The 11684-nt window shown below is 45.8% G+C and overlaps 1 protein-coding gene across 1 annotated transcript in view; it reads left to right on the top strand.

Annotated features, from left to right (window-relative positions):
- Nucleotides 1-9742: 9742 nt before the first annotated feature.
- metap1 (methionyl aminopeptidase 1) overlaps nt 9743-11684 on the top strand; it is a 34480-nt gene continuing 32538 nt past the window's right edge. Inside the window, exon 1 of the mRNA XM_043674450.2 lies at nt 9743-9887. Coding sequence (XP_043530385.1) covers nt 9747-9887 — 141 coding nt within the window. The 5' untranslated portion in view covers nt 9743-9746. The remainder of the gene's footprint in view (nt 9888-11684) is intronic.

Genomic DNA, 11684 nt, shown 5'->3' with positions numbered 1-11684 from the left:
AAAATATTATGTCAGTTTTTATATCTTGGTCCTCAAATACTCTTTATCACAGCCTGATAAAGGCTGAGCAGGTAAATCGGAGGCAATGATGAATTTTGTTGCTTGTCTTCTTTCACTGAGAGGACACTCCCAAGATTAATATCAGGGCTTTCACAGATGCTGCGATTGTGAATATTGAAGGGAGACAAGTCTGATGTGGTACCTAATCCATTCTATCTTTCACAGGGAAGACCATTATAAGGATCCATTTCAACCACCTCAGTATTCAAGGAACTCATTCCAGAATCACAGTGGGCTCCTCACTATTGACAGGCACCAGAGACATGATCTTCACGGTGCGGCAAATTCAAGAAAAGTGCAAAGAACATCGCCAATTATTACACAAGGCCTTTTTCAACCTCTCAGAAGTTTTTGACTCTGTTAACCATGAAAAGTTATCAATAATCCTCCTCAAATTTTATTACCCTCAGAAATTTGACTCATCCTCTGCTGACATACAAGCTGTGATTCTCACCAATGGAACCACCACAAAGCTTATCTCACTAAGAACTGAGGGCTGTGAAGTTGCTCCAACACTCTTCAATTTCTTCATTGCAAAACTGTACTTCATCTCAAATTTCCACAGACATGGAGATCATTTACAGAACTCACAGAAAACTGTTCAACTTTTACTGCCTTCAGTCCAAAACCAAAATCACCCTAATCTCAGTCACTGAGCCTCCATATGCAGAGGCTTGTGCATACATATGGACTCACTCAGAACTGAGCTCCAGATCATTGTTGACTCCTTCCCCAAGGTATGGGAGAAAATGGACCTTGCACTAAACACCCAGAAAACTAAGGTCCTCTTTCAAACAGCACCCACAGTAAAACATCCTTTCATCAGTTAGAATCAATGCTGAGGTCCTGTTGTGAAAAGCAGATAGGAAACAGGTTTACACTTTGATATTCTCTTACGTTAGCTCTATTAAAATTTGGAAACTTCTTTACTTGCCTTTAGAAAGGTAATGTATTTTGTTTATCTAAATTCAATTCATGATTTAATCATTCTAAGTGATAGTCAAAAGTAGCACGTTAGTGTAATACCTGGGAATCATAAAATGAGAAAGCACAAGGGCCATTCAGGATAAAGTGAGGACTGCAGATGCTGGAGATCAAAGTCAAAACGTATGGTGCTGGAAAAGCACAGCCGGTCAGGCAGCATCCAAGGAGCAGGAGAGTCAACATTTCGAGCATGAGCTCTTCATCAAGAATCAGCTCTCCGGATGAAGAGCTCATACTCGAAACGATGACTCTCCTGCTCCTTGGATGCTGCCTGAATGGCTGTGCTTTTCCAGCATCACACTTTTCAACATTTGCCATTCAGTCCATTGTAACCATGGTAACACTTTGTTGAAGTTATTTAATTAGTCCTATCTTCTCCTCACTGTCCCTTTTTTTCTCACAGTTCAACAAGTTTTTACCTTTCAAGTATTATTCAAGCTCGAGGAACAAATTCCATTTTCCACTTAGGCACTTTATAGTCTTGAGGTCTCAATGTTGAATTCAATATGTTTAGAAACTTGACTGCATTGTATCTGTTCTCTATTTTTCTTACATTGTCTCTCCTGACCCCCCACAAAGGCCTTGTCTTGTTTAATTTGCACTTAGTAAAGACCAATTTTTTTCCTTTCACACCTTAGTTTAGTCATTTTGCTTTTTTCCCTTTTCTATTAAAACCCCATTTGTCTTTTGTGTTGGGCCTCTGCCTTTGTCAAAACATTTCCAACACCTTTCAGTTCAGATGAAGTCATGCCAGACTCAATGTGTTAACTCTGTTTCTCTCTCCATAGATGTTGCCAGACCCACTGTGTTTGTTTCAGATTTCCAGCATCTGCAGGATTTTATCTTTGTTCCTCAGTTTATCTGTATTGTGGACCAAACCTGACAAAAAGCACAGAACATATTTCTGTACTTAACAAGAATTTCAACTTATTATAAGTGAATAGACATTAGCTACAAATAATAAAAAGTAGTTAGCATTTACCTATAATTAAAACTCTAACCCATTTTAAACTCCCCCTTTTACACACACACACAAACATGGATGTAATGGGCAGAAGGAAAACTAAGAAAGCAGTCCAGTGATTTGTGGAGATGATTCTTGTGCTGATCAGATGACTACTCCTTGGTTTTCTTTATCCAGATGCTTACATAGGTTTGTGGGAGACACAAGATCAACTTATAAAAGGTCTCTGACTTATTAATTGAAAGTTACAGCAACTAGTAAAGGGAGAATAAACTGCTTTTCTTTAGGCTTGAACTGGGTTTTGCTGCAGAGAACAGAGACAGCTCCCAAGCCAGTGGAGATCTGTTGACTTCCCTCTATGTTGTTCAAGTCCCAGATTATTCAGTGACAGCAAACAAAACACACAGTCATTGGCAGGTCCAAGGCCTTTAGCATCAATAAATGGTCATTAATCACAGACCAATCAGTTACATTGTGCTGGCTGAATCTCCATTTGGACACATCCCAAGCTCCAGCTCATCTGCACCTTCCACGACTACTGTTTGAAGTAGCAGTTGTGTAAACAGTGCTTACATTGAGCATCAGATTATTCGCTCTTTAAAAAAAATTCTTCAAGCCTTGGTTTTTAAAATATAGGAATTTTATTTTTAAAAAATCCTATTTACATGTTTAATTCGCTGCCAGTTCTTTTCCAGGAATGTTTCATCTTAAAAAAACCTCTGCTTTTCTCTCTCTGATGGTATTCCCCAATATGTCTTTCACCTTCTTCATGAGAAAAACTGTTAAATTTCAAATACCTTTCATTTCTGATGAGAATCACTGATCTGAAATGTTAACTCATTCTTTATTGATGTTGTCCAACATATCATTTTATGTTTCCAATAATTTTCAACTTTTACTTCAGATTGTCAGCATCTGGACAGTTTTGCTTTTGTGCCAATTTTAACCTGCTCCAGAAGGCTTTGTTCATCAATGACAGCACAATGGTTGCTAATGCGGCATTTGTTGGATTCTGGATATTTGAAAGGGGCAGAAAGGCAAAGGATTTGAATAATGAGTGTGACCTATTATGTTGAGACAGCCAATATCTCTGTGACGGTAATCCATCAAAAGTTGAACAATCAGCCTACAGGATAATTCAGTTTCTCAATATTACAAAAATAATATACGTTTGATTAGATTAGATTACATTACAGTATAGAAACAGGCCCTTCGGCCCAACAAGTCCACACCGACCCGCCGAAACACAACCCACCCATGCCCCTACATTTACCCCTTACCTAACACTATGGGCAATTTAGCATAGCCAATTCATCTGACCTGCACATCTTTGGACTGTGGGAGGAAACCGGAGCACCCGGAGGAAACCCACGCAGACACGGGGAGAATGTGCAAACTCCACACAGTCAGTCGCCTGAGGTGGGAATTGAACCCGGGTCTCAGGCGCTGTGAGGCAGCAGTGCCACCGTACCGCCCACAAAGCTCATTGAATAAAGAAACAGCTTTGCTAAAGAAGGAAAAGATTTCATTTATAAAAAAACGGTATTTAAAAACTGATGTGAATAACAATTTGGGACAGACATTTCCACATCAACTTCCTTTTACATAAAATGTATTTAATTGATTTGAGATGTTTTACAGGAATATTACATAAAAAGACTAAGCTACATAAAAAGTAGATATTAAACGACATAAGAGGAAATAAGGACAGGTGACTGAAATGCACATTTACAGAAGTAATTTAAGAGGAAGAGAGAGAGAGAGAGGTGAAAGTGGCCTCAGTTTGAAGGCAGCATTTCTGACCTGTGTGCCAAAGCAGCTGAAGGCATGGCTGCTAACATTGGCCAAATGGAATTGGGAATCAGTGAGCCAGAACTGGAGCATCTAAAAGGCTCAAAAGAAATAAACATATGATCCCATTTCCTCCAATCTCAACTGTAGCCCTCAATTGTATGAAATCATGTGTTTTACACTTTAGGAAAGGCGTCAAGGGATTGAAATGAGTGCAGGAGAAATCTCAGAGATTGTAGGCTCTGAGGAAGTTAGAGAGGTATAAAAGGAACAAGGCTGTGAAGGACATTGAGCACAAGGATGAGAGTTTTATAACCCAGATAATTTTTGGATCAGGAGCCAATGCAGGTCAGAAATCACAGGAGTTTGACATTTGAAGCAAGGTAGGATGTGAGCAGTGTCGGACATGCTTGAGTTCAAACAGAAAGCGCAGGTCAGAGACAACTAGATGTTTTGTTTTCTCTTTATGCATTACTTTCTTTCTACACATTTGTCTCATCTGTCTTTGTCTCCTTTTGTCTTATTTTTGTTTCAAAGTTTATTTGACAAATATAATGCAACAATTTTTTTTTGACAAATTTTCAGGTTCCGTGGTACCTTAAATATTATTAGCTGCTTAGAGATCTACAGCATGTTGATAAGTTCATGTGGAGTACAGGATATTTATACAAAATTGACCAAGACTCTTGTGGCACAATGGTAGTATTCCTACCTCTAGACCAGGTGGCCTGGGTTCATGAATTGGTTGCTTCAAAAGCATGTCATAACACATCTGAACAGGTCGATTAAACATACCTCCAGTATTAACCAGGAAGAGGTATGAAAACAGAAAATGATAACCAAAGATTCACAAAATGACAATGATTTACACAGAATATGTACAGAATGAAAGCTAGATTTCCATATTTCATACACCAATGTTGTTGTCTTCCTTGATTTATTATTGCTTTTCTTGCATTGAGAGATTCAGGGTTTTATGCACTGTATTCTCTGATATTGCCAATTAATTCCCAAATACCCAAACAGCAGAGATAATGACCATCTTGCATAATCTTATTAGTTTTCCAATTATTAATTACCACCGATAAGAAAGGATCAATTCCCTCCCCAATATAAATTCCATTGTTACCACATACGCAGAAAGCTCTGCAAAAATTGTAGATGATTGTAGATGCATTGCAATTACCAGATTGCATAAGAGGTTTCAAGGTGGTAAAATAAGTAGTTTGCCAGTTAGCTAAAACAGCCATAGAGTCATGGAGATGGACAACATGGAAACGGATCCTTCCCTTTGAGAAGGGCACTGTTTGTCACTGGCCACTGGCCACTCCACTGGTCACATGCCACTAGTCTGAAAAATAACCCTCCTCCACCACCCTTTTCCCTTTGAGCTGGTTTTGTATCCAAATGGCTCAAACTCCCTGTATTACATGAGATCTAAGCTTGCTAACCAGTCTCCGATGGGGAACCTTGTCGAACGCCTTACTGAAGTCCACACAGATCACGTCCATCGCTCTGCCCTCATCAATCCTCTTTGTTACTTCTTCAAAAAACTCAATCAAGTTTGTGAGACATGATTTCCCACGCACAACGCCACGGTGACTATCCCTAATCAGTCCTTGCCTTTCCAAATATGTGTAACTCCTATCCCTCAGGATTCGCTCCAACAGCTTATCCACCACCGACGTCAGGTCTATAGTTCCCTGGCTTGTCCTTACCACTTTTCTTAAATAGTGGCACCATGTTAGCCAACCTCCAATCTTCTGGCACCTCACTTGTGACTATCAATGATACAAATAACTCAGCAAGGGGCCAAGCATCACTTCCCGGGCTTCACACAGAATTCTAGGGTACACCTGATCAGGTCATAGAGTCATAGAGTCATAGAGATGTACAGCATGGAAACAGACCCTTTGGTCCAACCCGCCCATGCCGACCAGATATCCCAACCCAATCTAGTCCCACCTGCCAGCACCCAGCACATATCCCTCCAAACCCTTCCTATTCATATACCCATCCAAATGCCTCTTAAATGTTGCAATTGTACCAGCCTCCACCACATCCTTTGGCAGCTCATTCCATACACGTACCACCCTCTGCGTGAAAAAGTTGCCCCTTAGGTCTCTTTTATATCTTTCCCCTCTCACCTAAACCTATGCCCTCTAGTTCCCCAACCCCAGGGAAAAGACTCTGCCTATTTATCCTATCCATGCCCCTCATAATTTTGTAAACCTCTATAAGGTCACTCCTCAGCCTGTTCAGCCTCTCCCTGTAGCTCAGATCCTCCAACCCTGGCAACATCCTTGTGAATCTTTTCTGAACCCTTTCAAGTTTCACAACATCTTTCCGATAGGAAGGAGACCAGAATTGCACGCAATATTCCAACAGGGGCCTAACCAATGTCCTGTACAGCCGCAACATGACCTCCCAGCTCCTGTACTCAATACTCTGACCAATATAGGAAAGCATACCAAACATCTTTTTCACTATCCTATCTACGTGCGACTCCAATTTCAAGGAGCTATGAACCTGCACTCCAAAGTCTCTTTGTTCAGCAACACTCCCTCGGACCTTACCATTAAGTGTATAAGTCCTGCTAAGATTTGCTTTTCCAAAATGAAGCACCTCGCATTTATCTGAATTAAACTCCATCTGCCACTTCTCAGCCCATTGGCCCATCTGGTCAAGATCCTGTTGTAATCTGAGGTAACCCTCTTCGCTGTCCACTACACCTCCAATTTTGGTGTCATCTGCAAACTTACTAACTGTACCTCTTATGCTCGCATCCAAATCATTTATGTAAATGACAAAAAGTAGAGGACCCAGCACCGATCCTTGTGGCACTCCACTGGTCACAGGCATCCAGTCTGAAAAACAACCCTCCACCACCATCCTCTGCCTTCTACCTTTGAGCCACTTCTGTACCCAAATGGCTAGTTTTCCCTGTATTCCATGAGATCTAACATTGCTAATCAGTCTCCAATGGGGAACCTTGTCGAACGCCTTACTGAAGTCCATATAGATCACATCTACTGCTTTGTCCTCATCAATCTTCTTTGTTACTTCATCAAAAAACTCAATCAAGTTTGTGAGACATGATTTCCCACGCACAAAGCCATGTTGACTATCCCGAATCAGTCCTTGCCTTTCCAAATACATGTACATCCTGTCCCTCAGGATTCCCTCCAACAACTTGCCCAACACCGAGGTCAGGCTCACCGGTCTATAGTTCCCTGGCTTGTCCTTACCACCCTTCTTAAACAGTGGCACCACGTTTGCCAACCTCCAGTCTTCCGGCACTTCACCTGTGACTATCGATGATACAGATATCTCAGCAAGAGGCCCAGCAATCACTTCTCTAGGTTCTGACAGAGTTCTCGGGTACACCTGATCAGGTCCTGGGGATTTATCCACCTTTATGCATTTCAAGACATCCAGCACCTCCTCCCTTGTAATATGGACATTTTCAAGATGTCACCATCTATTTCACTACATTCTATATCTTCCATGTCCTTGTCCACAGTAAACACTCATTATATATCTCCCCCAACTCCTGCACCTCCACACATAGGCTACCTTGCTGTCATAGAGGGGCCCTACTCGCTCCCTAGTTACCCTTTTGTCCTTAATATATTTGTAAAATCCCTTTGGATTCTCCTTAACCCTATTTGCCAAAGCTATCTCATATCCCCTTTTTGCCCTCCTGATTTCTGTCATTACTCCTACTTCTTTTATACTCTTCTAAGGATTCACTTGATCTCTGTTTATACCTGGCATATACTTCCCTCTTTTTCTTAACCAAACCCTCAATTTCTCTAGTCATCCAGCATTCCCAACACTGTACATTTCCAATGAATAACTATTGAAGTGTTCTAATTGAGGCATAAATGGCAATTTATTTTCACAACAACAGTAAACAAATACAGATATTCTTACTTTGGTGGAGATCTTTATTTCTTTATTGTTTTATTTTGGGATTTGAGCATTTAAGACCATAAGACATAGTAGCATAAATTAAGCCCTTCAGCCCATCAAATCTGCTCTGCCAATCAATCATTGGTGATAGGTTTCTCAACCCCATTCTCTCATAACCCTTGATCCCCTTGACAATCAAGAACCTGTTTATCTCCATCTTAAATATATTCAATGACTGGCCTCCACAGCCTTCTGGCAGTGAAGTTGTTGGCCAGCTTTCATTGCCTTTGAACTGAGTGACTTGTTTGGCCATTTCAGAAGGTAGTTACATAAGAACCACATCGCTGAGAGTCTGGAATGACATGTCAGCCAGATCAAGTAATGAGAGCATATTTCACACTGTCGAACCAGATGGGTTTTTGATAGTTTCACGGTTATGAATCCAGAGGCAGGTTAAGGAAGTGAGCAAAAACCTGGTCGATGAAACATAATATGTAGATACATATTTTATAGATAGTTTATACATTTTGGCAAGAGAGAAATAGAGGGGTTGAATATTATTTAAATAAAGAGATTGCAGAAAGTTACAGAACTGAGAGATTCACGTTTCTATGAATTATGTCAGTGGACTGAGGAGTGGCAGATGGAGTTTAATTTGAATAAATGCAAGGCATTGCATTTTGGTAAAACAACGAAGGGCAGGACTTATATTATTAATGGTCGGGCCCTGGGCAATGTCGAAGAACAGAGAAACGTCGGGGGTTCAGGCACATGATTCTTTGAATTTTGCATCACAGGGTGATTAAGAAAGCCTTGAGCATGCTTGCCTCCTTTGCTCATTGAGTATAGGAGTTGGGACATCATGTGGAGGTTGTAGAGAATGTTGGTGAGGCATCTTCTGGAGTACTCTGTGCAGTTCTGGTTGTCCTGTTATAGGAAAGATATTACTAAATTGGAGAGGGTTCAGAAATATTTACCAGGATATTGCCAGAAATAGAAGGTTTGAGTTATAAAAATAGGCTGGAAAGGCTGGGACTTTTCTCACTGCAGTGTAGGCAATTAAGGTGTGACCTTAGAGAGTTTTATAAATCATGAGGGGCATAGATAAGGTGAATAGTAAGGGTCTTTTTCTCTAGCATGTGGGAGTCCAAAACTAGGAGGCATATTTTTTAAAGGTGAGAAGAGAAAATTTTAAAAAGGTACCTGAGGGGCAACTTCTTTACAGTGATTCATGTGTGGAAATGAACTTCTAGAGAAAGCGATGGATGCAGGTACAGTTACAACATTTAAAAAACATTTGCATCAGTACATAAGAAAGATTTGAAAGCATATGGGCAAAGTGCAGGCAGGTGGGATTAGTTTAACTTGGGAACATGGTTGGCATGGACTAATTGGACTGATTAATGACAACAAGAACCTAGCATCCTGGTTCAGCGGGAAATAGAAAATGTAAATGGCATTTTGGCCTTTATTTCAAAGGGAATGGAGTAAACAGTTAAGAAAGTTTGGAGCACAGCTGGAGTAATGTGAACAGTTTTGAGCTCCTTATCTAAGGAAGGACATACAGGCATTAGGACCAGTCCAGAGAAGATTCACTAGGTTGATCCCAGGTATGAAGGGGCCGTCTTACAAGGGGAGGTTGAGTAATTGGACCTGTACTCATTTGAATTTAGAAGAATGAAAAGTGATCTTATTAAAACATATAAGATTCTTAGGGAACGTAACAAGGTGGATGTACAAAAAGATGGCTTTCCCTTGTGGGAGAGTGTAGGACCAGAGAGCATCATCTTAGATGATTTTTCTGGTAAGATAGCAGTGGAGTAGGGCTCATCAGGCTCGGGGTAGACCCCCCCCCGTTCCCGTCACCGTCACACTCTCTCTCCGTCCTTCCCCACTGTCATACACTCTCTGTCCCCTCTCCCTCACCCTCTCCCTCTCACACACACGTTCTCTCTGTGACTGAAAGACTGGGTCCTGCCGTGGGCCGCATGCGCAGTGCTGTCTCCGAGCTGGGGTCCTCCAGGATCCCGGCATGCCGCGGGTGTCCATCATGGCGGCGGACGGGGAGGTGGTGAGGCGCGTGTGTGAAACAGACGGTTGTGACAAGGAGGCGCGGCTGCAGTGTCCCACCTGCATCAAGCTCGGTATCCAGGGCTCCTTCTTCTGTTCGCAGGTAATAGCAGCCGGAGGGGGAGGGCACGGCCACGCCGGGAGGCCGCCCGCCGGACCCATGTTAGTGTTGGAGCCTGACCCTTAACCTCGAGCCTCACCCCCAACCTCTGACCCCTACCCTCACCCTCACCCTGACCCACGGGTCCCCCTCCCCGCGATTCTCCCCCGCACCGGCGTATCCCCCACCCCGACTCGCCCCCCCCCCGACAACTCTTCCCTTCCCCCCCCGACAACTCTTCCCTCCCCCCGACAACTCTTTCCCCCCCCCCCGACAACTCTTCCCCCCCCCCCGACAACTCTTTCCCCCCCCCCCGACAACTCTTCCCTCCCCCCCGACAACTCTTCCCTCCCCCCCGACAACTCTTCCCCCCCCCCCCGACAACTCTTCCCCCCCCCCCCCGACAACTCTTCCCCCCCACCCCCCGACAACTCTTCCCCCCCCCCGACAACTCTTCCCCCCCCCCCCGACAACTCTTCCCCCCCCCCCCCGACAACTCTTTCCCCCCCCCCCCGACAACTCTTCCCCCCCCCCCCCGACAACTCTTCCCCCCCCCCCGACAACTCTTCCCCCCCCCCGACAACTCTTCCCCCCCCCCCCGACAACTCTTCCCCCCCCCCCCCGACAACTCTTCCCCCCCCCCCGACAACTCTTCCCCCCCCCCCGACAACTCTTCCCCCCCCCCCGACAACTCTTCCCCCCCCCCCGACAACTCTTCCCCCCCCCCCCGACATCTCTTCCCCCCCCGACATCTCTTCCCCCCCCGACATCTCTTCCCCCCCCGACAACTCTTTCCCCCTCCCCCGACAACTCTTCCCCCCCCCCCGACAACTCTTCCCCCCCCCCCCCGACAACTCTTCCCTCCCCCCCGACAACTCTTCCCTCCCCCCCGACAACTCTTCCCTCCCCCCCGACAACTCTTCTCCCCCCCCGACAACTCTTCTCCCCCCCCGACAACTCTTCTCCCCCCCCGACAACTCTTCTCCCCCCCCCCCCGACAACTCTTCTCCCCCCCCCCGACAACTCTTCTCCCCCCCCCCTGATAACACTTCTCCCCCCCCCCGATAACTCTTCTCCCCCCCCCCCCCGATAACTCTTCCCCCCCCCCCGATAACTCTTCCCCCCCCCCCCGACAACTCTTCCCCCCCCCCCGACAAACTCTTCCCCCCCCGACAACTCTTCCCCCCCCCCGACAACTCTTCCCCCCCCCCCCGACAACTCTTCCCCCCCCCCCCGACAACTCTTCCCCCCCCCCCCCGACAACTCTTCCCCCCCCCCCGACAACTCTTCCCCCCCCCTGACAACTCTTCCCCCCCCCCGACAACTCTTCCCCCCCCCCCCCCCGACAACTCTTCCCCCCCCCGACAACTCTTCCCCCCCCCCCCCCGACAACTCTTCCCCCCCCCCCCGACAACTCTTCCCCCCCCCCCGACAACTCTTCCCCCCTCCCCCGACAACTCTTCCCCCCCCCCCCCGACAACTCTTCCCCCCCCCCCCGACAACTCTTCCCCCCCCCTGACAACTCTTCCCCCCCCCCCCCGACAACTCTTCCCCCCCCCCCCCGACAACTCTTCCCCCCCCCGACAACTCTTCCCCCCCCCCCCGACAACTCTTCCCCCCCCCCCGACAACTCTTCCCCCCCCCCCCCCGACAACTCTTCCCCCCCCCCCCCGACAACTCTTCCCCCCCCCCCCCCCGACAACTCTTCCCCCCCCCCCCGACAACCCTTCCCCCCCCCCCCGACAACTCTTCCCCCCCCCCGACAACTCTTCCCCCCCCCCCCGACAACTCTTCCCCCCC

Source organism: Chiloscyllium plagiosum, unplaced genomic scaffold (genome assembly GCF_037043375.1).
Source record: "Chiloscyllium plagiosum isolate Xiang-an unplaced genomic scaffold, Cpla_swu_hap1 HiC_scaffold_36, whole genome shotgun sequence".
NCBI classification, from domain to species: Eukaryota; Metazoa; Chordata; class Chondrichthyes; order Orectolobiformes; family Hemiscylliidae; genus Chiloscyllium; species Chiloscyllium plagiosum.
The sequence above is the reverse complement of the archived record's forward strand: the minus strand, read 5'-3'. Positions and strand labels throughout refer to the sequence as shown.